At 37.9% G+C, this 27,893-nt stretch overlaps 1 protein-coding gene across 1 annotated transcript; it reads right to left on the reverse strand.

The window, feature by feature from the left end:
• On the reverse strand, window positions 1–27,687 carry LOC149819397 (axial regulator YABBY 5-like). The gene is made up of 6 exons (XM_089986402.1): window positions 27,598–27,687; window positions 27,287–27,442; window positions 27,142–27,202; window positions 26,649–26,758; window positions 26,464–26,538; window positions 1–195 (listed from the first exon to the last, which is right to left on the reverse strand). The coding sequence occupies exons 1-6, from the start codon at window positions 27,685–27,687 to the stop codon at window positions 1–3; spliced, it is 687 nt and encodes a 228-aa protein (XP_089842528.1).
• Window positions 27,688–27,893: the final 206 nt, after the last annotated feature.

The following is a 27,893-nucleotide window of genomic DNA, read 5'->3' on the forward strand; positions in this document are numbered from 1 at the left end:
CTACTTCATCACAACCTTCTTTGGTGGCAGCAAGAGCCCATCCACCTGCAGCTTTTCGTCAGCCACCACAGCAACCAACACCTCCAGCCAGCAGCATAGCATTACCACCACATCCCACCTTGCTGCATCTCCAGCCAGCTCCACCAAAGATCCATTGGTTCCAGCTTCCCTCCAGCCTTGGCAGCCACCATCAACCTTTGACACCCAACCCAAACAAGCTTTACAGCAGCATCTTCATGTGATGCCACCATCATATTAAGCCCCCCTCACCACCGAAGTTCCAGCACGTACAAAGTGCTGTCCATCTCTACATTTGTTTCAGCCGCCTACAAGCAATCCATCCTCAACGTTAACACCAACACTTGTGTCGGCGTACCATTGTAGGCTTAGCACAACTGGTGGCACCTCTTCCAAAGACTCCCTTCATCTTCAGCACCAACCGTTGCGGTCACAAGCCATTGTTGGAGTCGGTCCAGCCACCTCCAAGTGGCCAACACCTAAGCCATCTTCCCCGCCTCTTCCCAAACGATCCAAAGTAGGGCCTTTTTGTTTCCTTTTTGTGAATGAACCACCATATGTGAATCCAATGCTATGAGATGAAGAGTTTAAAAATTCGGATGTTTTCAGTTTAGTAGGTTAATATTTACTTTTGTTTTGTGTGTTCTTTATTCCAAAAAGATAAAAAAAAGAAAAAGTATACATACTACATGTGTGGGCTAACTAAACGGTAAGATCCATCCGTTCAATGGATTGAATCTTCCATTTCGCAAGCCAACAACAAAGAATATATTGTATCCCAATTGATGTGCATTTTAATTTTGTATTTCGTGATATTTTATTTTAGAAATACATGTAGATTAATTCATTTTCTTTTATTTTTATTCATCTTATATAGGATTCATTGTTACATAGTTTAAAATTTACAGAATCTTAGTTTTAGACAAAGTCCAAGTGTTATTTTATGTTTATTTGTTCATCATTAAATCCCAAAAAAATTTATGTCAGTTGAGGTTATGCGTCAGTGATATTATGTCAAAAACCCAGGTTCGTTCAGATTTTGGAACCCACCTAAACCGATCAAACCCTACATCGGGTTTTTTGCCTTTTTGAATCTCCAGTTTGAGCTTTAGCAGACAAGAACCTCTGGTACCACCCTTATGGAAGATTTGGATTATCCTCAAAAAATCATAGTGGATTTATGATTGAATCTACTTATGATCTGGAAATTTTTAAGTTTGTCGAGTTTGTTTTGCTGTATGTAAAAAATCAAATTTCTCAGACCTTTGAGAAAATATCGATTTTCTTTCGTCAGGGTATAGACAAACCCTAATGCACCAAGTCCGCCCAATCTGTAGCTCATATGCAAAAACTTTCAACACAAAAGTTGTTTCTAACATGTTTTTCTGTCATTTCCCAAAGTTTGGGAATTTTTGGAACTGTTTCAGTATTTTTACCAAAATTGTATTTTCTGTCTGACAGATTTCAATATCCTAAAATTTCAGAGATTCGGGTCTCTGATAACAGCGTGCCCTTTTCCAAACCGTAACCCAAATCCCAGTTCTGTAAAAAGACAAAATTTCCCTCTGTTTGTCAAAGACATTTTACTACAATGTCAGCCTTTTTTTCATCTGTTTAAAAATTTTCCCACATTTTCTACCGAAACCTGTCTGTTTCCCCTAAATCCTAGAGTCGCCGGATTCCGATCCGACTTACCGGAGTGGCACAGCTGCGACCATAGGTCAAAACTAGAAAGTGTAAAAAGAAAAAATCTTTGCCTAACTGTCCTCTGTCACCCCACAAAATTTAGGAAAATTTTATGGAAGTTTGTATCCTAAATCCTCTTTAGAATAAACTTTTTAACCATAAATCATAAAATTTAGGGTTTTTATTTGAATTTCCATATTTAAAAATGCAAAAAATTAGATTTTCGAGTTCCATTCTGTTTTTAGGGTTATTTTAGGTGTCTATGCCAAATTTGGCTTAATTCCAAGTTCATTTGCTCTATGTGTTAGTTTATCTTTAAATTCAGAAGCGAAAATCATACGAAAATCAAGTTAAAATTGATATTTTATGATATTTTCGCCATTTTAGGGTTTTATTCATATAAATAAGCATTTCATATCATATTAAGGTTAATTTCAATCTCATTTGCATTTCATATTTTTCAATTTTGCAAAATTTATTTCAGAAAACCCTGGTTTCAAGGCTATAGTCTTGTTATCAGGGGTATTTTGGTCATTTTGAACTAAATTTCGAAATTTTAATTTTTAATTCCATAAATTTTCATGCATATCATCATATTTCATCATATTGTATTTGATTTATTTCATTTGATTTTCAAAATTTATAAAATTTCTTTCAGAAAACCTTGATTTCAAGGTCATCAGGGGCATTTTGGTTATTTTGACCCCAATTTCGAATTTTCAAGTTTACTTTCAAAATTTATTCATTATTTCTCATGTTTATATCAAAGGGGGTATGATTATGGGTTTATATCTGAATAATATCTGATAATTTCCAATATTTTCAGATAAATTCAGAAAAACCTACATTTTTGTGCTAACCTTGTTTTCTAGTTTTGCAGGAACATTAAAAAAGAAGGCTTAGTCACTTTATTTATTTATTTTACTCAATTAAATGTAAAAATTAATGTAATATTTGGAATAAAAGTTACTTTTCTGCTTAGAATAGGGTTGCATTGCATATAGTTTAATTTCTGCAAATTTCAATATGTGATGTATGATTCATGCATATTTATTTCAAATCCATTATGATTTACACGAATAGCACGTGAACAAGCTCTTATGGAGTTTGTAAACTCGGTGGGATTCGTATTTATTGCCATAGTCAGAATACGAAGAAAACCAAGATTTATGATATTCATATTAGCCACATTCAGCCTACACTCTTTGGCTAACTTCAAAAATGCACTGCATTTCTCAAAGTTTTAAAAAGATTTCTCAATTCCTCAATGAAATTCCCTTTTCAAATTCATATTCATTCATTCATTCAAATTGCATTATTTTCATTCATTTTCCAATTTCAATTTAAGAAAAATCAATTTTCTCAAGGATTTCCTAAGTCTTTCTCAGGATTGGATTTTCTCAGAATCCTAAGTTTTCAAATGACATTTCAAAGCATTTCCCAAGTTCAAATCAATATTTTCCAATGTTTTAAAATTCTCAAATTTCAAAATCCCAAGTTTTCAGAAATCGATTTTCTTAAAAATCTAATTTTCCTGAGAATCCATTTTCCATTTCAAAAGTCATTTTCCAATGAACTTCCTGACTTTCTCAGAATTCTAAAATCCATTTTCTCAGAAAAGTAATCCAAAACTCAAAATCGATTTTTCAAAGTTCAAGTTTCCTGAGAAATCACTTTCCAATGCAAATTTCTGATTTCCAATGAAATTCAATAATTTTCCCAGGAATTCCATTTTCAAGCATTTTCCAGTCATTTTCCAATTGCATTTCAATTTTCCAAAGCAAACATCATGTTTTTCAAAACGTGCGTTATTTTCAAAATTCCATAGCACAAGCCTGATTCTTTGTGCATTCTAGGAAAAATAGAGCATTGCTAACTAGCGTTTTTCTTGTAGTGTGACCCGAGTTCCGATTAAGACCCATGATTTTTCAATGTAAATTTGATAAAAAAATATTATTTTATCGGGTATGGTTCAGGTCTGGTTCATTTAGTTCTTTTCGGGTCTGGGTATGTTTTCTCTTATAATAGACCCGATTAGACCCGAGTTCGGACCCGATACTATACCTGAAAATCTGGTTTCACCTAGGTCTGAACCAAACCCGACCCGTTGACACCCCTACATGTAACATTGATTATCATGTACCACATGGCGCGCACACGCACACACACAAACAACATTTTTACCCTCCTAAATTGCCGGATGTATATTGCAATTTAGATTGTATAAGCAAATAAAGAAATTGAATAGACGTCTGCCGATTTCCACCATTGAAATTGCATTGATGCCATTATCATGAGAAATTGGACTGAAACGTTACCTTCATTTTGTCACCAACCTATCCATTATTTTTAAACATATCATCAAAATTTTTTAAATGCAACAGCACCAAGCCGTTGTGGTATAGTGGCCAGTATTTCCATCTGTCACGAGGAGGTCACAGGATCGTTCTCCGGCAATGGCGTTCTGTTTTATTTTTTTTTTCTCCTTCAGAAGAAAACGGTCTTTTTGTTTAAAAATCTGATAAGTTGAATTTGGTAATCTTTTCAACATCCTAAGAGAGGGAAAGGTAAACTACCACGTTAATAAATATAACAACTATGATCTAACAAAGCAATATTGTTGGAACTTGTCGTTGTAGTATAATGGTTAGTATTCCCGTTTGTGGTGCGAGTGATCCGGCCGGGTTTAATTTCCGGCAACGGCGGTAACTATTTTTAATTACCTTTTCCCTTCTTTTTCTTTTTTCTTTTAAACAAAAAAGGATGTGGTTATTTTGCTCTATAAGCCTTGAACGAATTGAGTTTGGAAATCTTTTGGGCATCACAAGACGATTATGATCAAACAAAGTAAAGTGGTTGGAAATGAACCCTAACTGTACACGTACTAGGTAGAGTTGTTCCCAAGACTGAAAAAGGAAAAGCAAATAACAACTTATGTGAACGAGTGGATTTCAAGTTCCTAAGCGTAGCCGCGATCAACTTTAACAGCGATCAAGTTTAAGAAGCAGCATCTTGTGGGTCTGTTGCGTCTGCCCTTAAACCTTCAGTTTGACATATCTTGTTTTTCCGCAATAATAGGTTACTTGGTATTTAGTGATATTACAATCAATACTAGCAGACTCAGGATTTTTCAAAAAAGGGGGCAACAATGCTATATATATATATATATATATATATATATATATATATATATATATATATATATATATATATATATATATATATATATATAAAGAGAGAGATACAAATGAGAAAGAAATAGGTAAATGATGTAAAGCACATCTTGGAGGTGTCGATTAAGTATCATATTCTATAGAGCAGCACTATCATAACAAGGGCTCTACCCTTTGGATTATTAAAACCACTTTAACGAGCCCCACACTCTTCCCACGATGATAGGTAGTGAGAGAGCGAGGGAGTTGCGGTGAAAGACTGTTCCTCGTGAGGAATGGTTCCTCACTATCAATAAGAGAAGTGGCGGGGAGTGACCCCCACCTTCAAGCTCTCTCATTTTCTTCATTTTCAGGAAGAGAGAGAGAGAGAGAGAGAGAGAGAGAGAGAGAGAGAGAGAGAGAGAGAGAGAGAGACAACAGGTAGGTCACCAACCGTCCTCTTTTTTGTTTTGGTTTTTCTTTTAACAGAAAAAAAACACCCTCAATCTTGGAGTTTAACGAGAGAGGCAAGGCAGAGGAGGGGTTCACCCTCACCCTCGGACAGTGGCGTAGCTAGGATTCATGTGTGGGAGAAGGGGGGGCAAACAGGGTGTAGAAAAAAAAAAAACTTGGTGTGACAGTTGGGGGTTCGGTGGCAGCGCCCCCGATTTTTTTTTTTTAGATAAAATAAAAAATAGCTACAATTATTAATAAAAATTTATTTCATATGGACAAATCAAACTATTTGCTGCAGTCAGGGCTGGACTAAAAAAATGGATAAAAATCTATTTCATATGGAATCAGGACTGGGCTAGGACTGCGCTAGGCTGGGCTTTTAAAAAAAAAAAAAGTTAACTGTTTCGGGAGGCATGACTGGGCTACAGCCCAGTCCTGCCCCCCCCCCCCCCCAGCTCCGCCTCTGCCCTCAGAGTTTAACGAGAGACAAGGGAGAGGGAGGCAGAGCCACCCTCTCAGGCATGCAGCTCCGCTACAGGCGGATGGGGCAGAAGCAAAGCCTCCGTCCCTACATTATGCAGCCGTCGGCAACCACATCGGGTTGTCGGTGCTGTCGTCATTGTATCGAACAGGGGGCAGAGCGCCCCAGACTTATCCATCGGCAACCATTTGGTTACCGATGAGGATTAGTCGAGAGAGAGATGAGGGCTTGAGATAGGAGGCACCACCACTATCTCAGCCGCCGGCGACCGGAGGGGTCACCTATGGTACCCTCATGGGAAGAGAGCAGACAGGGAGGGGTGGTGGCACCCCTGCTGCTGTCGCTGCCAACCGGGTTGTTGCCGGCATTGTTTGGCTCAAAGGAGAGAGGTGACAGGGGCCACAACACTCTGTCACAGGTTTTAAAACAAATCCAGACCAACTCTGTCCAAGTTTGAACCGAACTGAGTCAGCCAAGACCAACTCGGTCTCGGTTGGGGTGCGACCCAGGAAAGAAAAGAAGAAAAAAAAGAAAAAGATAAAAAGAAAGAAAACCGAGATAAGGACTATCTCAATTTTCCTGTCATGAACTAGACCCAAACAAAATGGGTCAGGGTCTAGTTTCGGTTATCCAGAGAGGTCCTAGGTTCAGTTTGAACTAAATCCAAAATAATTTGGGTCTGGATCTTGTTGATACCAAATAGGGACCAAACTACTTTTTTAGTTAGGTTGTACCATATGGGGACCGAATTGGGTCTGATCCGGTTTGTACAAAACTAGATTTGGTTCAAGTTTGCTATAAAAGGTTCGGTAACTAAATTCTTTTAGGATTAGTATGAACCAAACCCAAACCATGTTGGGTCTGGATAAGATTCAATAAATTTGAGAATAAGTGAGTAAGAATGAGAAAATAAGAAAATGGGTTAGACCCGCTTGGGTTAGGTCGAACTCTATTCACACACACACACACATATATATATATATATATTCGTTGAGTGAGCCTTCGGACAACCAAACTTGGTCCTAATCAGTCAAGTCTAGACTGAACACAGACCAAGCCCAGCTCTGACTTGGACTGGGTCAGGTTAGACCCATAGCCTAATAAAAAGACTAAAATACCTTTGTAGCATATGCTTCATAATTTAGTTATGACTCCTTACCTCGAACTTAGAATCGAGTGAGGTTTAGTTCATTGAAATTAGGATGCAGACCACCGTTGAGAGGGGTAGTTTGATAATTTTATAAAATATGAAAAATGTCTGTTTAGTAATTAAGTGTCTTTATGTACTGAACATAGCCTAATGCTACTATGAGAGACTCGACTGCATGCTATAGTACAATGCTTGCATTTGAGGTAAGGGATATTATGAGTATTTTCTAGTTAATAATAAACAATGTGTTCGTTTGCGTGTATAAGGTAGTTCGCATGAAATAATATACGTTCGAGAATGTAGTTATCACTTCGCATATAATATAGCTATATTCTAAAAATAATTTTTATGCATGCTTGAGAGACCGAATGAATGCATGTGATTTAGCTACAATGCTCATAATGGCTTCATGTATCCTTAAGTTTTCTATGCATGCGAGAAAATTGGGTGATTTTAGACAAAAAATTCATATTCTATGTTTCTTGAGAATATAAAACTACATGCATATGAACATAATTGAGTATTTGAGTGATTTTCTTGAGTCATTGTTTTTAGTTATATTTACTGCAATTTAAGTTAACTTAGCATGTTAGACTTAACCCTATAAATTTTAGAAGAGGCGATGAATGAAAATAATTGTCTTATGGCAGTGTAATCATCGCAATTTTTTTTTCTCTTGTGGTTTCTCTCTCTTCCTTTCTCTTTTCCTTTCCAACCCCTATTTCCTCCTTTTTGAAGGGAGAAAATAAAAAGAAAGAAAAGAAGAGAGAAGAGAAAAGAAAGGAAAGAAGAGGGAGATGAACTCTTTTGCGAAGGTCTCACTTGACCTTAATTTGAAAATATTTAGAAAATTACTCGCCTTCGGTTTGAAAATATTTTGCGGAAAAATTGAGAGACGGGGCTCGCTCGTCAGTACGAGGTTCGACCGTTCCTGGCGCCTTTACCAGGGCTAATTGAACCAAGGATCGAATTTATACCTTTTGCTTTGCTAAAATATTATCTAAGAATTTATTCTAAGTCTAAAATGCACAAAGAATCATACTTGTGTGAATGCAAAGATGTATGCTCTTTTGAAAAAAATAATTTTGAAAATTTCCAAGTGTTTCTGAGATGGACTTGGTAATGAAGTGAAGAAATGATTCTAAGGATTGAACTTTGATTTTAGATTTTGAATCCAACCCCAGATTTGAAACGGATCTTGGAAGAAGAGACTTGAATCTCCAAGTCGGGATTTGGAATGATCAGGATTTGGAGAGATAAATCTGTGAAAAAAAGGAATTTAGAACTGAAATTTTGAAATAAGAATGATTCTTCAAAGTCATCATGGACTTTGAATTGAGATCGATCTTCAAGAATCGATTTTTGAATTCAATATCTAAACAAGAATTGATTTTGAATTTAGACTTGAGAAATAAATTTGAAATTGACTTTGAAAATTGGAATTGAAACTGATTTAAAAAAAAATGGAATTTTGATTTGAAGTCTAATATCCAAGATGGTACTGGATCTGAGATCCGAGATAGGATTGAATTCAGATTCTGGAATAGGATTGGATCTCAAGTCTAAGATCCAAGATGTGGTTGAATTCTGGAGTTCTAAATGAAATTTGGATCTGAAATCTGAGATCCAAGATCAGATTGGATCCAGAATCTGGAACCTAGAATGGAATTTGGATCTGAAGTCTGAGATCCAAAGTTGGGTTGGATTCAGAATCTGGAACCTAGAATGAAATTTGGATCTGAAGTCTGAGATCCAAGGTTGGGTTGGATCCGAAATCTGGAGCCTAAAATGGAATTTGGATATGAGGTCTGAGATCTAAGATGAAGTTGGGTTCTAACTTTGGATTTGGGTTTTGAAAGTCCAAATGGGTCTTTTGAAGATGGGTCTGGGTTTTGAAAACCTGGATTGAATTTAAAACTTAGGAAGGGTCAAATTTTGAGATTCAGGATCAATCTCAAACTTTGATTTTGAATTTTGAAGATAAGAAGGTAAACTTGATTTTGAAATCAAAAGATGAATCAGAAACTTCAAAGTTTAAATTGAACTTTGAAATTGGACTTGAATCTAGGAATGAAATTTTGAATATAACATTGAATTTGATATTTCAAAGTCAAATTAGACTTTGAAATCAAAATTTTGAATCTTTGATAGAAGAATGAATTAAAATAGAGATTGAAGAAAGATATTTGAGATCACTTGGAGTGTTGGAAAAGGAATTTTGAAAATATGATGCAATTCTATCCCAAATGATGAAATGGATTTGAGAAAATTTGAAATTGAATTTAAAAATCATATCTCATTTTTTAAGTGAATTAAAATAAGATTGAAGATATAATACATCCCTGACTATGGCCATTGAATGTATTATATAATAATCTGTATTTAAATTCACATGAAGAATAAAACATATTTTGGTGCTTTTATAGAGTTTAAAATGAAATTAACTCTCAATATATTTTGACTATGCCCATTGATATATATTTTGAGCCAATTTTAAATTAGACTCTAATAAAAGAAGAAAATATTTGAAAATATGATGATTTTTGAAGAGGATCCAGTGTGGATCCAATGTTATTCCATAAAAAATGAAAATCCTAAATTTTATTCACATCCTGACTATGGCCATTGATGCAAATCATCAACTTAGGATTAATCACCACCTATTAGAATGGTGCACATGCCATTTGTGCTTTCATTTGTGAATTTTTAGAAATAAAGGAAAATGATGAAACAAATGTCTATTTACATGCTCATCCATTGTAATCTAAGACTGGAAATGTAGAGTTTCATTAGCATCAAACTTATTACAAGTTTGGAAATACAAAGAAATAATAAAATCCTAAATCTAAGGAAATTTCAACAATTTCTGAATATTTTCTGCAAAACACTTAGTTAGTATAAAGTGAGAGAAAGATGAAAATGGCAAAATACTTACACTGAATCTAAGGATATCGATAATTAGATAGACATGCCTAAATAGATATTCATATTTAATTAAGAAAAGAATGCACATATGAGAGGCAGTGGTATATTCTGTATTTATGAAAGAATGTGCATATATACATATATATATAACACTATAGGTAAACGACAACCTATATGAGAGGGCATATGTAATGGATGAAGGCAAGAGCCAGGATGGTCCAAAATGAACCACCATGAAATGTAACAGCCATAGCTGCTTGCGGTGAGCTGTTATTGAAATGAAAGACATATGGCATTTCTTTTGGTGAACCACTGTGAGAAATCACAGTTTATGGCAGCTCTATGGTGTTTTTCAGAGGTGAAGGTTGGGAATACAGTGTTGGTGAATGGGCAACAACAGGATGCTATTGAGACACTGATAGCAGGTGGTATGAAGTGGAAAGAGGCAACAGGGACCTGTGTGAATATATGCTGAAGCAAGTGGCTAATAGCTAGTACAACAAAGGGATGATATGGGATATATAATGACAGCCTAAGATGCAATGAAAATATGTTGGCATGCGAAAAGTGGAGTGAATGTTAAAATCTATTTTTGCAGAATAAACCCAAACATCAAATGTGCTGTGTGATGGTGGTGTAACGATGCAAGTTGCTGAACGCAAATGCCAAGGTGGTAGCAAAGTGAATTGATCACAATACCGAGGATGCAGATGAAATAATGATGATGCTGGAATCTCAGCTGAGGTTTGGAAAAGGGAGAAAGATTGCAGCAAATGGTGTTACAGGTGGACTCAGTAAACGAAGAAGGTAGTAAGAAGCTGAGTGAAGGTGCAACATCCTAGATTTATTTGTGAAGAAAGTGCAGAGTGTGTGCTGGAAGTAGGCCGGACTGTAGATGATGGAGATATGATGCTATGCTAAACCAACATGCAATAAGTAAAGTGGTGGTGGCTGGTGTTTTTGTGATTAGTTCATCATCTACGACTTGGGTTATTGTAAAATACAAGAACATGATATGACCTTTATACAACTGACCATAAAATGCAAGTGGATCCTAAATGAGTGATAAAATGGAAGAGAAAGGAAGGATGTGGAATACTGGTGTTAATTTATCCTAGCACCCAAATATTTAATCTAACAGAATATATAATGGATGAATACTATTTTGGTATGGGCCAAACTCAAGTGATGACACTGGGGCAGTGATGAAGGTATAGGCTACAGTGGAGGTGAATGGTGGATAAGTAATGAAGATATGAAGAGAACAATTCATTTAGCAAGTGTAAAGGGTGCTACACAACAAGCGAATGGATGCAGCTTTGCTGCTGTAAGCGCAAGAAATGAGGAGTAACAGGGTGCTGTGTAAGAGAAAGATGACAGATATGATGCTGCAACAGTGACTGCGCAACAAACATCAATGAAGGTGTGGGTCTGGTGACAGGTTTTGACAGTACTGCATTGATTATTGGGCTGGAGCCAAAATCTGTCGACGGATCTTACTGGCTGCCACAATTAGAGACCAGATTTAGTGAACAACTATCATTGCATATCAGTTTATAAACAAATAACCTGTGAAGCTGTTCACCCTCAGTCACAAATTCCCCCAAAGAATAAAAAAAAACAGCTTATATATATATATATATATATATATATATATATATATATAAAATGACTGTTCATAAATGCTACAAAACCCAACATGCATGGTTACATAAGTTTGAGTTGGTCCTCCAAGCATTTCCAAACTAATAGCCAATCATATTTTCCCTGTAATTCAAACACAATGCTTAGAGTCAAATTCCAATGCTAAATAAAAAATCAACTAGGACACTGGTCGTGGAGAGCCATACTAGAATAAATAAATAAATAAATAAATTTGACTACCAAATTGGCAACATCATTGATGAGATTGACTACTGTTCATGCAAACATAACAAACTGGGAGGAGCTCTGTGTTCCTGTTGACATTATCATCAAAACTCATAAAATGTGATTTTCTGGGTTTGCAGAGCTCACAGGCTTTTGAGAGATACAAGGGGAAGATCTATCAGGTAAGACTGGCCATGCTTTTGCAGCAAGTTCCATTGCAACGAGCAAACTTCAGCTAATTGAATTCAGCAACCTATGTTTCCATCACATGGACAGACGTGATCTGTCAGGCTAGTGATACCAAGGGATTTCACTACACAGAAGGATTCCAGCAGCATATGCAGAGTTTCGGCAAAGTCCAAATCGTATGAACCTTCATTGCCAGATCTGGTGAGTGAGATGAATTTTCCACAAAAGTGAATAACTGATCCAGTTGATGACACTAGATATGCAAAAGCTTTTATATCTGAGAGACATATATGACATTTAATTATGTAGAATTAAGACCTGAACAATTGTGCCCAATAATCATGTCAAGGAGAGGAAAGACACGATCCGAGTAAAAGACATTTGACATAGGTACTGATAGATATCTTGATTCAGGCAAAACTCCATCAAATGGGAGGCATACCATCAGTATTTGCAGAATTATAGAAGAAATGTGCAAATTTAAATAGATATTCAGAATGAGAAATTAGAATAAATTACCCAAAATGATCTGGTAGATATGCTATGGTTAACAATACATGGTGCTATACAGATGCTTAGGAACTAGAGAGTATTACGCAGGTTAAAACAGGAAAACACGATACTCATGGTAATGTAATGGTGAGTTAGATCAGCTGGAACCCACACTTATTTCAAATGCAACAGGGGAACTGCTTGATGCAAGACGAAATGATGATGCACATCATCAACTCGATGCACGTGGTAGAATAAAGGAAAAACACGCAAGGGAGAATGCACAGAAAATGAATGACTTAACGAAGGAGGTGTGAATGAAGTGCTAAGGAAGATCAGAAGATACATACACTGACCCTGTATGAATGTGAGATGCTAGATAAACAAGAATTCGGGGCCTGAGCCAAACAGAATGACATCAGTGTCCATACTTACAGCGATATAGATCGTGCATGTTCTCAGAATAGCAGGAAACAATATATGTTGCTCTGCTACCTGAATTCGTGAATGTCAAATGATAGGGAATCATGCTTCGGTCTTTCTTGGGAGGCAAAAATCACCATGATTTGTTAACAAAGATCACCTAAAGAAAGATTCCTCTAAAAGAATTGTCGAGATTTCATAAAAGGGTTGGATCAGTTCTAATTTTACATTAGGGTACCCAATTAGATCGACACCCAGATGAACAAATGTATCTACATAACGTAATTGGTTAATAGATGTAGAATTTGGTGTGAACCAGAAATTAAAGCCAGCATAATAGCACCAGATCTATGAACGATCAAGTAATAATAAAATAAAAAAAAGGGAAAAGAAAGAACATAAAACCAAAAGGGGATCAAAATGCTGCTTGATTATCGAAATGAAATAAAGCAAGATAAACAACAATATAAACATAAAAGAATATAGAAAAATATGTTGGAATGAATTCATTCCGTTGTTGTGGCAGCAGGTGGATCGATCCTGCTATATGCAGTGATGAACAAGATCCTCTAAAAAAAAAAAGAATGACACAACATGCTAATAAGAAATCCGAAAAATAAAAAGAAAACGAGGCAAGATGTTGGAATCAGAGGATTCTATTTGATATTGCACATCCATAACCCAATTTTCCTATATGCAACAAGGATGCGTTAATGGAGTAAAAGAGGAAAAGAAAGGCAATTCAGAAAGGGGAGAGAAGAAGGCTCTTACCTGAAAACTGAAGGAGGTATTCCTCTCTTCTTACTAACGCTGGGTGGATCTCTTGTTACTGATAGCAAGATTAGACTTGGAAGGGGGAATCAGAGCTCGGTTGTGGAACTCTTTGGTTTTGCAAGTATTCTGAAGGAGGAAGCTCGGATGGCCAACGTATTTTGCGGAAGAAGGATAGGAAAGGAGAAAGGAAGAAAGTGTGGAGAATGAAGCACATGGAGGGGTGAAGGCGATGGGTTTGAGGTCGTCCTGCGGTTTGTTAAGTAGGGGATGGAGGAAACATCAAGAAGGAGTCAATGGTTAAACATCGACGGTTGAGGGGGAAGGCAGATGATCGGATGGCTCGAGGGGGAATCGGCCGTTGGAGATTAGATGAGGAGAGGAAGAAGATGGTGTGGAGGGACTGATTCATTCTTGTGCGGCAGGCAGGCGAAAGCCGTTGCCATTTTCCGATTTTTTCAAAAACAAGGTTCTTTTAAAAGAAAATTTTTCAAAAAAGGGTTTTTATAACCCAAAAAGGGGTTTTATGAAGTGAATGAACTATTTTTTTCTAAATTTTTGGAAGGAAGATCCAGAAATATAAGGGAAGTGTGAGGATTTTACCAAGCGGGACCCGAATGAGTCTTTTGAAGCAATTTTACAAAAAATTTTGTTTTGAAATTGTATGATTTTTTAAAAATGAGGTTTCTGGAAAATATCAGGTTAAATTTGAAAATTGGGATTCCAGAATGGATCTGGGCCCGATTTGGATCAGAAATTGGGTCAGGAATGAAAATTGAGTTCAGATTCCAGCGAGTCCGTGAAATGAATGGAATTTTGGTTTAAAAGTTGGCCCAATTATTCATAAAATGTGAGTTAGGGACCAAAAGGAAATTTTGGGGAATTTTTGGAAAATTTGGAGTGTTCACAGGCAGTTAGGGTGACAATCGTTATAAGCGTGGGCCATAGGCGATTTATTGAGAACCTTGGAGTAATAACTTATGAGAAGTTCTTCAAACTTGACCCACCAATTTTCGTTGGCAGAGCCGATCCAGAGTTTGTAGAAAGCTGGATCGAGAAAACAGAGTGTGCATTCCTGGTATTGGGAGTACAAGAGGATAAAAAGACCAACTTTGGCACATATAGGCTGAAGGACAATACAAGAAAGTGTTGGGATACCACTAAGATCATCTAGTTCTCACAATTTGAGGTCGTTCCTTGGAATGACTTTCGGAGAACTTTTATGGATAACTACTTTCCGTTGCACTCTAAAAATAAGAAAAAGATGGAGTTCCTGGAACTAGAGTAGGGTGGTATGAGTCTCATTGACTATACTACCAAGTTCCAGAACCTTGAGCGTTACTTCTCCAGGTTATTCAACATTGACCAGGAAAATGCTGATAAATATATAAATATATTGCAGAAAGGGTTACGGTCTCGTGTGATAACCAGTATGCCCCAAACATTCCAAGTTGATGTGGCAACATCGTCGAAGATTAACGCAGTCTGGGAGCGATCCAAAAGGGTCATAGGAAAGAGACCGATAACAAGCAATGAGAATAATAAGAGAACGTTCTTAGGTGGTCAAGAATCACGACCACCTTCCTATAAGAGGAATTTCCAAGTAGGGAACTATGCCCTACCGACCGAGCAACCATCGCAGATGGTAGAAGCCAATTAGCCCTACCAACAGTCTAATTTCTGTTGCCCGAGGTGTAGTTCAGATCACTCCAGAGGGGTTTGTCCTCGTGATACAGGAGGTTGTCTATATTACGGCAAACCAGGGCATCGTATAAGAGAATGTCTCAAGAAGGCCTTAGATCTTCAACGAAGAAATATGGGATCTGAAGGACCCTCTCAACAAACATAACAACAATGACTGTCACTACCTAGGGTAGAGCAGAAACCCATGGCTGGTCGGGTCTATGCGGTGTCAACCAAACAACTCACGGATAATGACTATATCAAGAAATCTGAATACCTTGATAGGTAGAGTTGTGTTGGGTAAAAAACAACCAGAAGACAAGATCCAATGAATGCTCGAGACAAGAGGCTCATGACCTTGTGTACGGTCATCTGGATCGATATGTATCATTGTTTTCTAAAGTAATTTTGGATTTATCAAATCGAATCTTAAGTGCTTATGCCTAAAATTAGTGGCTATAGACCCTATGAGTGAGAAATTAAGTTTATGTAATTAGAACGCTAAAAGTCAATAAAATAAACCATCGATGAATTATTCTAAAAAAGAGAGTCTTGTGAAGTTTTACATATTCAAGATCACATAGTTTAGCCAGGATGAGCCTGTGAGGGCGTACAACTCTACGTGAGTGTACATGTTCCAAAACTAGTAGCTTAACTAGTATGATTATGTGAGGGTGTACTGATCCAATATCAGGTAAGTCTGACGAAGGCGAACCTGTGAGGAAGTACGTTTCTAAGACTAGGTAATCTGACATGAGACTTTTTCTAATATGGTTAAACCTTGTGAGAATGATCTGCGTGTATAAAATAGTTACATTGAATGACTATGAGTGATAGCCAGTTGGAAGAACATCGATTCAGCAAAAACTGTCATTGTTGTAGCGTAATTTGAACTCAGATATGAGAAGCATATCCTCATCGATCATGAATCATGATATGAGGTTATGATTGGAATGAATACGATATCAAACTAAGTGAATAACATTATGAATCTAACGCATGAGAGAAATATCCTGAGTTACGCACTTAGTACTCTTAACAGAATTTCACGGATGAAACTCTTTTAAGGGGGTAATGATGTAAGACCCATAATTTTTTAGCAAAAGTTCTGAATAAATTCATAAGGAATTTCAAGCAAAAATAACATCTGAATTCGAAATATGAATCGAATTGATTTATACAAACTAGCTATGCTTAGGATATTCATATCTTCGTAAATATTTACTCAAACAGTCAGAGAGCCATAACTTCATTCCTGAATAAAATCAAGAGATTTGTATGAGCCAACTTTCTTAGTTACGTCAATATGAAGAGAATGGCGTACTCAGATTAAAAAAAAAATTTGTCGAAAACCCGAAATTTTTCTGAGACCCACAAAAATGTTGGTGGAACCCATAAAAATAGTCTTCAAAAAATATCTTGTGGGACCCACAAAATATCCCATGGAAATATCTCATGTGGGCCCCACCTGAAAAGAAACCTCCTATCTTTATTCGAAAAGCCAGGGGCAAATAGGAAAAAAGGTAACTTAGAAGCTAAGTTATCTTGGGCTATAAATAGCCCTCTCCACCCTCTCTCTTCTCATATTTTTGACCCCCTCTCTCTCTTGCCTTCTCTCTCTCTCCTAAATCTCCCCTACCTAGCCCACTTGGCCTGAGCCCACCTGACCTGATCCGAGCCTGCCTGACCTGGTCTGAACCCACCTGACCTGGTCCAAACCTACTTGACTTGGCTTGAACCTAGTTGGGTTTAGTCAAAGTCAAAGTCCCTTTTGGTCCCAAATCCAAGTTTGATCTACTTAGCCCAGACCTAGCCTACTTGGGCTAAGTCTAAACTTGCTTGACCCAGTTGTCTTGGACCGAACCTAGTTTGGTTCAAACCACTTAGATTTAGCAGCTTGACCTGCTCTTCCTCTTTCTCAACTAGGTCGAACCCATCTGACCTAGTCCGACCTCTCAAAGGAAGGATAGAACCTTGTTCGAAGCAGACGAAGCATTTCAGAGCCATTTCTTCCCCGATTTGAAGTAAGTTTGCTGCGTTGATCCATCTCTTTCAAGTATTTACTTGTTTGTATATGACGTATACCTTCTGAAGTAGTATCTGACCCTAGTCCTTGGTTGAGCCATCTAGAACACTTCGGTGCTCACACGCTCGCCTTGTGACTATCTTCGGATATATATGTTTGAAAGTGCAGTATATGCGTTCCTAAAAATGGTATCTCACCCTAGTCCTTTGTTGATCCCTCTAGGACACTTCGATGTTCACACGCTCGCCTTGCGACTATCGTTGGATCTTGATTCTCGTGTATATTGTATTTTGTCTTACCATCACGTTATATAATGTCAAGGCTTCTGCTTTTTGTAATTTATATTATGCACTTAAATGATGTATTTTATCTTGCCATCACGTCGAACACTACAGAGGCTCCTGCTTTCTGCAATTATATATGTAAGATATTTAGTTCAGTTTCACCCCCCAAACAATATGTATATGCACTCATTTACGCCACCACCATATAAAGCACAAGCTTCTACTTATACTACATATTCTGTGCGTAAATGAGCGTTCAAATGAAGATTAACTTTAAATCGTCGATGTGATTCCATTACCGCTTCTCGATCAAGATTCTACTTGATGAATGAAGCCCCTATTGGAAAGGCTTCGCCTTTGCGTAAAACTGTTTTTTCATAAAGACCTAAGTCACTTGTTCATGGCCTAGATATGGCCTAAGGTTCTATCGAACCTCGATGGATATAAAGTACGCCTAAACGGTAGGCATCCATTCCTGAGTTAAAGCATAGTGATTTCTCCGTCAAAGAGAAGTGTTGTAGAAATTCTGAAAAGATGCTCTCCGAGATTAAAAAAAATGCATGCTTCTTCAGTTAAAGAGAGGGAGTGCTGCAAAATTTTTTGAAGAAGCTCAACTAAGCTCAAAAATAGCATAGCATGTTACTCCATCATACAAATGAGGTGTTGCTCATATTCCGTCAAGTACTTTCTACAACGTAGAAATGATTGACTCACTCCTGCCATTGAAGTAGGGAAAATGCTGTCAAAATGGTTGGCAAGAGAGTTGCCGGAACCAGTTGAATGACACGAAGATGTCCTGTTGTTGGAACACTGCTAGAATGACCCATTTCCATGTTCGTTTGTAAGAACACTTTACTCGTAAGGGTCGTTGATCCAGAGTAGTTGTCGTACCTTGACTAGGCAAACTGCTCATTGTGGTGATTCACGCTGAGCAGTCAATCCATTGAGATCGTGTCATATGCATGCTCATTGATATTGATACACAATTAGACTCGTAAGGGCTATCGTGTCAGAGTACATTGTCCACCCGAAAGAAGTGAGATGTTCATGATGACCGTAGATGCTGAGAGCAGAGTCATGCATATATATGAACAAGACTTAAAGTCTGAATGAACCCCATGGTCAAAGATCATGTTAGGGGGGATTACTGAATGGGGTCGGGTACATATGTCCGCAATGCAGGAGGCACTGGCTGCCCGAGTGGCATGTGCATATCTGATAAGTAACGGTAAGATCGACAGACCCCTTCAAGACTATTGCTCATCCTGGCAGACAGTGATGGTACAACCCGAATGACATGTATTTGATTATAAACCTAATAGAGTTCAATGGGACCTCAGTCACTCAAGGGGTTTGAGGTCGTGGTTATCCTTAAATTATCTAAGGATTGAACCAAACTACTATAGTAGAGAATGCATCTAAATTGGGCTTAGTAGGGTTATTCCAGTACGAGTCAACCGCCCTACTATGAATAGGGTCAACATGCCTTTTGAGGTATCTAAAATACATAGAATAATCAACTCCCAGAACATCGCGTTGATACCTGGACAAAGCTTCTCTCACGTACTAAGGGTGAAAAGAATAATATTGAAACAATGCATTAGCTTTAGGTTCAGCGATGTATGAATGTATGAGTGAATGAACGTTATGATGTCAAGTTCCACATAACCTTGAGAAAGGTGTCATAATCGGTATACTACTGGACTGATAGGGCAAAGACCTGTGTTGTATCTGCACGACTAAGCCAAACTCAAAGAGCTTGCATTTAGATTCTTAGGATACATATGTGCCAAGTATGAAGACTTGAGTCTGACATCTCAATGGAGGCCATGGAGAGACTTACGCTAAGTCATGGAGACTTGAGCGAAATATTCAAATTATAGCCCTGAAGAGGCTCACACCAACTCATGAAGACTTGAGCGAAATGTTTAACTCATAGCCCTGAGGAGGCTCTTGCGATATACGCTAAGTCATGGAGGCTTGAGCATCGTTATTGCGAACTGTGACCCTGAGTGGTCAATGCATTTACTTGAGTTGAATGGATGTATGATTGCTTGCTTACCAGACCATCAGTGGTTCTGAGCCCATTTAATGAGGATTATAGGTGTTGGACCTGCGTTGCGATATGCAGAGCAAGGTGACATTGAGTTCCAGAGTTTCTCTAGACAATATTGTATTGCTTCCTTTATTAAACTAAATACTATTTTTTCCAAGCAGTGATGCTTGTAATAAAAAAGTGGTTTTGATAAATGTAACACCTTGGTGGTCAAGAGGTGCTTGACCACATACCTGTGACTCGCCTAGAGTTTTCTAAAATTGACGACTCATTATCGTCTGATTCTGTTGCTAAAAGCTTTTCTAGATTCCGCTGCAAAGAAAAAAAAATCATAAAATTTTTAATTTAGCTTTGTTTTAGAAATCCAGTGCGTTATATACAAAGAGCTAAATCGGTAGCTAGCCAAAAAGCCAGAGTGGCTATACCAGCCCTCAAGGTACTCAAGGAGCTATACTTGCCCCCAAGGTATCTTAAGAAGCTATACCTGCTCCCAAGGTTTTGTGGTTCATGCTACATCTTACATGTGTCTAGTGGGCAATGTTTTAACCCCTAAGGGTAACCTATGAACGTCTAAGATATTCCTAAGGTATACACAAGGTACACACCTCAGCAATGCCCTAGACCAAGCTTTCTAGTAGAGTTCCTTATTATGCTTTGTGTAGTCATCCTATGCACATCATTCTTTCAACATTCATTTCTCAAAGTTAGTACATTATACAATCATCAATGTATGTCATGTTAAAACTTTAAGGATAGCAACTCACCACAGACTTATTAAATCACGACACTTACAATGCCCCTCCCAAGGCTTAAACGTGACATTCTCAAGATAGTTCCTATCCCGAGACTCTGGAACTCTACACTCAATTTTCAAAATCATACATCAATCTTTTACATGAAGTAATGTCATGATTTTCTCCACACAGGATATATTCATAATTAAATCATGCCATGAATCAAGCGGCATGCCATATGTATCATCATATCAAGCATCATACTGAACATCATAACTTATGGATTCCTAAGCATGCTACACATTGTTCTATTCAAGATAAATAAAATTAGTATACTTAAAGCACATGAAATCACATTGAAAGATGCCTAAATCAACTAGCATGTATTTTATTTAACTAAGAAAAATTTATAAATGTTCACTTACCTGAAATACTTAAATTTCAATTCTAAGGAATATCCTTAGCCTCTCACAAGTTTTGATATGAAATCAATGAATATTCCATATTATCATTTACAGTTTTGTCTTTATAAAATTTACCAAAATACCTATAGGCTTAAATGCCAAACTTTGACTCTGTTCTTTGAGAGTTTTCCATCACATCCTCTGCTAATGGATTTCACTTGAAGAGGAGAATCCAAATGTCCAAAAATCACTTGAATCTGACTTAGAGGTACCAAATTATGCCTTCTTTACTAATTAGGCATACTAAGGGAAAATTTATCTTTTTACTTTTTGACCACTCCTGGTTTCATGTAATATTTTCTATTTACACCACTTCTTTACACCATATCTAATTCATATTGAACTTCAGATCTAGATCCACTCTGATTTCAAAACTAATCACTTAGGTTTTTCAACTACAATTCTGACTAGATCTTAGATCTGGTACACCTGATTCAAACTTTTTCTTGATGATTTTGCATATGTATGGCGTCTATGCTGGACAATCTTAGATTTGGACTAAACTCTGCTAAATTCACTTAGTGTCGGATCCACTTTGGGCATCCGCGATCCGATTTGAGTTTGGATCCAAACTTGGATCATGTTTATATTGAAAAATCAAGATCTTCGTTATCTCAATTTTCTACTTCATCAGCCCAATTTTACACACACACACACACACACACACACACACACACACACACACACACACACACACACACACACACACACACACACACACACACACACACACTGATGGCAGATTCAGCACAAAAGCTGATCCATGATCCAAGATCCACTAGATCACGACACGCACGGAAGCTACTATATGCAGGCGAGTCCAAACAGGACTCTAGCGAATGGATTTTCAGGTCCTGGACACTTTGTTTCAACAGAGGTGGCCAACACAAGAAAGTTGTGTGATGCGCACACCTTTCTAACGGATCTAAGTTCACTGAAATTAGATTTAGGATATCTGATCCATGGATAAAAGACTGGACTGTGTCAGATTGACGAGCCAAGACCGATAGTCAGTTCAAGAGGGATTTAGGCCCTTTGACAGATGAGTTTCAGAAAACTTCGATCAAATGATTCAAAGATCAAATCGAGATCTTTCCAGAATGCCAAAGATTGAATTTTTCAAATTACTCTACTAGTCTCTACGTATTTATGAAACTTATATGTTCTTTGTTCTAACTGATGCGAATTGAGGAACAAGGTTTGAATCATGAGGCATACCAACGATGAATTTCGGACATTCAAAACACTGAATTATGTAAGACTCAAAACTTGAATAAAATCTATCAGGATATCAGCTAACTAGAACTGGTTTTAATTTCATGAACAAAGCACAACTTACCAGGATAACCAACAAAGACTAAGAACTATTTAGGAAAAGAAAATAACATGACTAGAAAACATGATTTTTTGCAGACCAAGAATAACTGGTAAATTAGGCCAACTTCGGCGTCGATTCAATAAAAATCATGAACATGAAAGTTGTAGATCTATGTCTTAAATTTGTAATAAATCAAACCACTTCAATTTTTATACATGTGGATAAATATTTAAGAAATATGGAACACTATCAGAAAGTGTTTTGCGCTGGACAGGCCTCAGAATGATTCTGTTCATCCAAAATTTGACAGAGAATTTTACGGCTTAAGCAGAAAGATTCACGCAAAATCATAAACAGTAAAGTCCTCGAGCTAGGTCTTAACTTTCCAACAAGCTAAGAAATCCTGATTTGGACTAGTATCCAGGCTTATACGGTCGGAATACTAGGGCCATGTCTGACAACTCGAGTGCAGAACAACAAGTTGCAAGAATCAATCACAAATCAAACAATCCGAGTTTCAACAGTAAGATCCACATAAACAATCAATAATACTAATTTATAAATAACTTCCATAGCCTTCAACAACGATTCAAGCAGGCAATGATAACAACTTATGCAAGAAACAAAAGGAAGCGAGGACAAGCTACAAAAATGTTATCTCATTCGCATCCAAATAAAGAAGTCATTCCTCTCAGCAGCAACACCGGTTTGAACATGATGGCAAGGGCAGTAGCAACACAACATAATGGTTTGAAGAACCAGCCAGCAATAAGGCTATCATCCCTCCATGTCTCCAAACATTTTTCTTCTAAAAAATTTTTGTATCTTCTTCTCAAGCAACCAAAACCACCTCAGAACCTCCTTCTTCACAAAACAAGAACAACAAGGAATTTTAACCACTCTCAAGCATGAATTTCGGTTAAATGTCCAACACCAAAGTTGTAGCTTGGTGTCTTGGCTTTACAACAAGCCAAAGCTCGCATCAATCGACCTTGTATCTTGAAAGATACTACCCAAATACTGAGATTGTATCTGACAGTCCAGAATATCAAAAACACACAATAAAAACTACCTTTCTTCAAAATGATGATTTTTCTGGAATCAAAAGCAAGCCTCCTCAAACTCGCCCCCCTCCCTTGGGCTCTTAAGCTCCAAAAAAAGAGCATCATAAAGAGAGGGTCATTCCAAGGTGGCCTCTTTTCAAAGCATTTTTTTATTTTTCACTATTTTTGCACTTAGCTTTGAATAGCCTTTCAACAACTCTTTTGACTTTAGAGTCAAAAAATAATTTCAAACAAGGCTCATTTTTGTCCACACTTAGGTGGCGCCAACTAGGGGTCCTCTTTGGGTTTCGATCTTGGCCCAGATCCAAACAATGCTGAAATACGGACCCTGCATAAAATTGCATTAAAATAAAATGCAAATGAAAAATAAAAACTACCTTAGATTCCCATACACCCTCTAGTACCACAAAAATAATCCTACAGGATACGAGAACTATATATCCGGATTTGTATAATCCAGCACCTATATATATAATGTGATTCCTTAACCTAACAAAATGGAATTGAAACATAAAATACAATCTCTTAGAAAGATACAAAATATCTCAGAAATTACAAAAGATCTCAGATATGCAAAATGAATTTTGGTTTGGGCAGATCTAATTGGACACAAATAGTCATGCACGATTAGATCTGCCACTGCTCGCATCGTAGATCGGATCAGATGAGTTGGGTTTGGATCCAACTTGTCTTTAATGCGCGAATCGTCAGGATGCTCTGCATCACACACACACACACACACACACACACACACACACATATATATATATATATATATATATATATATATATATATATATATATATCAAAGATCAGTTGTCTCGGTCTAGACTAAGTCAGTGTGACCCAAATCGGGTTCAATTTGGTCTGGACTAAGACAGTCTGCAGAAATAGACCGATCGATTTGCCCTGAACATAATCAGGCTCAGTCTGTCAAGAAAACAGACCTGACTCAGTTTGTCTAGAATGAGTCGGTCTGCTAAAGCTAATCAGACCTGACTCAGTTCGAATAGACGGAGTCAGTCTACCAAATATCAGATCTGACTCGGTCTGTTCAGACCGAGTCGATCTATTGCTAATACGTAGACTCGACTTGATTTGTCGAACTGTTGTATTTTTTTTCCTATTGCTTGGATCGTTCTGGGCATGCCCAGACTGAGTCATCCCAGTCTGCACCTAACTCACCTAACTCAGCTCGGTCTGGGTCATGCCTAGACCAAGCGATATGGATGACTCGGTCTACCTTTTGTGCAGACTGAGTCTGCCATTTCACGGACTTTGAAGGTTTGGGTTTTTTTTTCCTATTCTGGTCGGTACCTGCAGACGGTGAGGTAGCGGTTGAACCTCCTGCCTCTTCACAGTAGACCCCTCGTCTCTGTCACCTCTTATGTGCGGCAGTTCTGACAACTTTACTATTGTTGGACTGTAGCACCCATGGCTTTTATAGCCATGGGTGAGGGGTCCGTTACCCCCTTCACCCGCCTCCTATAAACGAGGGGGGAAACGTTTTCCCCTTCCCTCTCCCACTTTTCATTTTCGTGGGAGAGGGAGATGGGTAGCGTTTTCCCCTCTTCCCGTAACTGCCCCATGTGGGCGGCGTAACCCATTTGGGCGGCATTACAGCTCTATTGGTATAACTGGAATTCAAACACAGAATGATGACAACTAAGTGATGATATTAATTTTCTTTTCTTTTTCTTTTTTGTCATTTGTGTGAGGTAACAGTGATAAACATTTAGACTGGACACACCAACTTAAACCAAAAGAATAGAAGGAACAAGTCACACAGGTGACCTTTCCTCTGAATGTTAGAGGATATGAATCCGGATCAAGTGGAATATCAAATCCGATGTCAAACCAATCCTTACGATTCATATCCTCTAACACTGAATAAGGAAAGAGTTTCCACAATTAAGATATACGTACTTTGTTACATTTATCTTTGGTAACAATGTTCATAAGGACAACCCCGATGGTGCACGGGTGTGTCCGTAGCTTTCAGAGGCGGGCCACAGAAGAAAGGGTGGTCGTGCCCCCCCCCCCCCCCCCCCCGCGGAGTTTTCCTTGCTTTGGTGAGGATTACTTGTCATAAAAAAACAATGTTGATAAGGTCAAATGTTAATATGAGACTGTAAAGAACCATATAATATTTTTTCACCTATCTTTTAGACCTATGACATGCCATAGTTAAAATCAATGCAGTTTTGCGAGAGCATAAAAGGGATAATAATTGAAGATTCAAGAGATCATTCTTTTACAGTTGCTTTTTGTAGATTCTGCTTGCCTTGTGGTTTTCTTTCCCCCTCCCCTCTACTTTGGTGGTTATGATAGTAATAGATCCACAAGGACATCTTAGCTTTGATTCTATAGTGTAATATGCCATATTTGATCACTAAGGTTTTGTCCTGTGTTCAATCTACTGTGCTTTCTTTTTTTTGTTTTCTGTCAAAATTTATATTACAGTACACAGCAACGGCTTCTTGGGCATTAATTTGTCAATGACCAATTGCTTCTTCATTGAGATGTATAATATTCTTGTGAAAGCATGCAAAATGATGTGTGTGATGATGAAATGTGATATGGGTAATAAAATGAAAGAGCAAGATGCACTTTCATCCATAAATTCGGCATATTTAACCCTATCATCATGTGTGCCTAGTGTGCTAGGTAAAGCATGATAGGGCTTAAGCCTGTAAAGCCCCTTAGCTTCAGATAGATAGTGCCCCTACTACCTATTGTGTAGTTAGTAAAGTCAACCATTTTAAATATCAAAAAAGGCAACACAAAGCAATAAGCTCATTTATAGAAGAAAAAGAGAAGGGCGATATCTTAAAAGGAAGAAGTTTGACTTCCGATCGATCAACGCGGCAAAGCTAACCAGATACACGTAAATTATCACTAGAAACTGAACATGGTCGATGCTGCATGTCCTCAAGCTTAAATAAAACAGAGAGAGAGAGAGAGAGAGAGAGAGAGAGAGAGAGAGAGAGAGAGAGAGAGAGAGAGAGAGAGAGAGAGAGAGAGAGACTAGTAGGGAGTCACTCCCATACTGGCATTGCTGAAGAAACCATCTGAGATTATCAGGTCATCTCCTTCCTGCAATCATAAAGATTCGAATCACGTTCCTTTAGGCAACTCCAAGAGTAATACACATAACATGAGCTAAAAAAAGAAAACAAAATCATAAAGATGTGCAAAAGATGAGTGCTATGCATCCATTACCTGCTGGAATAGGTTGCTCTTTTTCGTGTTCTGATCAGCCATGAGCCCAAAGTGGATATGTGGGTAGTGTGCCCACTGAAATCCATAAAAAAACTCTCAGAGAGAGAGAGAGAGAGAGAGAGAGAGAGAGAGAGAGAGAGAGAGAGAGAGAGAGAGAGAGAGAGAGAGAGAGAGAGAGAGAGTACATTCTTGGCAGCTGCGCTGAAAGCTTCCCTATGGGTGATATCTGGGTTTCCCGCTTTGATTCGTTGGATCTCGTCTCTGAAATTGAAAAAATTTAGTCTTTCAAAAATTCCTATAACAAATGAGTATACAAATATATCAGAAAATGAGGTGAAGGAGGGGGAAAAAGGAAACAAAGAGGGTAACAGTAAAGAAGAGAAGGGGTTGATAGCATGCATTATGACTCACTTGATGAACCTGTTGTACGCTGATGGCACTCTCTGCCTTTTCTCGGGTGCTACACAACACAACGCAATAAATTACAGATCCGCCTTCTGAATTCTGGTTATCATAATAAAACTCGTATTGCTATTATTTATCAATTATTACAAAATCATGTCACGTATCTTTTCACGTTCAGACCTTAGAGAGAGCGAGAGAGCTTACGCTTATTGACAGTCGTGGTTCTCGTGGTGGTGGTGGTGTGATTTGCCGCACGGCTCATGGGCGAAGCACCTGAATCCTTTATGATAGAAGGATTGAGAAACATAGCAGATGCGGCCGCTTGGTTTTCATCCTAGAAATCACAGATATTCTCTTTAGAACTGAATCAAGAACAAGGGGATCAAAAAAGAGAGAGACAGAGAGGGTCACGACGGACAACGGGCAGATTGTGAGATGGAGGGAAGAAATGATGGTTTTGCGGTGGAGGCGGTGGTAGCTGGAGAAGAGCTCTCATGTTAACCGAGAGGAGGTTGGTGCAATGGCCGCACCTCACGGTAACCATCTTGAACAGGCTGCTGCAGGGAACGCTTACCTGCCAAAACCAATCACACCAAGAACAATCTTTTTCACGTCTTAATTTGGTTAAACACTAAGCAGACAAAGAAAAGGCTACAAAACCAGCTTCATATAAAGTAAAAGGTTATACTAAAATCAAAGGCCTTCCACTCCCTCCCCTCATTCTCTTACCGCGAGGACGGTATTACAGAAGTTGCAATGGACATAACACAGCTGCTCCTGTTGAAGGTGGTCTAGCCCGAAGATGGAGGAGGACGACATCCCCACTTTTTTGACGGATTTGATTGATTGATTGACTGATCGAACTAGGTATCTTTGATATAGCAGAAAGATGTGGGAGTGAGAGAGAAAGGGGGAGGGGATGTGAGGAGAGATGAGAGAATGAATGTTTTTTGGGGGGTTCTAAATTTTCTTTTAAATTTAGTGTGGTTAGTATCCCAATGAGAGAGAGAGAGAGAGAGAGAGAG

The sequence above is a fragment of the Nuphar pumila genome, chromosome 13, assembly GCF_984573655.1.
Source record: "Nuphar pumila chromosome 13, dmNupPumi1.hap1.1, whole genome shotgun sequence".
Lineage (NCBI taxonomy): Eukaryota > Viridiplantae > Streptophyta > Magnoliopsida > Nymphaeales > Nymphaeaceae > Nuphar > Nuphar pumila.

Excerpts from the sequence above, each read along its gene's own strand:
- LOC149819397 (XM_089986402.1), bottom strand. The coding sequence starts at position 27,687 with ATGTCGTCCTCCTCCATCTTCGGGCTAGACCACCTTCAACAGGAGCAG. Across the intron at positions 27,203-27,286 it reads CATCTCACAATCTGCCCGTT|GATGAAAACCAAGCGGCCGC; the intron begins GTCCGTCGTGAC and ends TGTGATTTCTAG. Across the intron at positions 196-26,463 it reads AGAGCAACCTATTCCAGCAG|GTTGATGGTGGCTGCCAAGG; the intron begins GTAATGGATGCA and ends TGGGTGTCAAAG.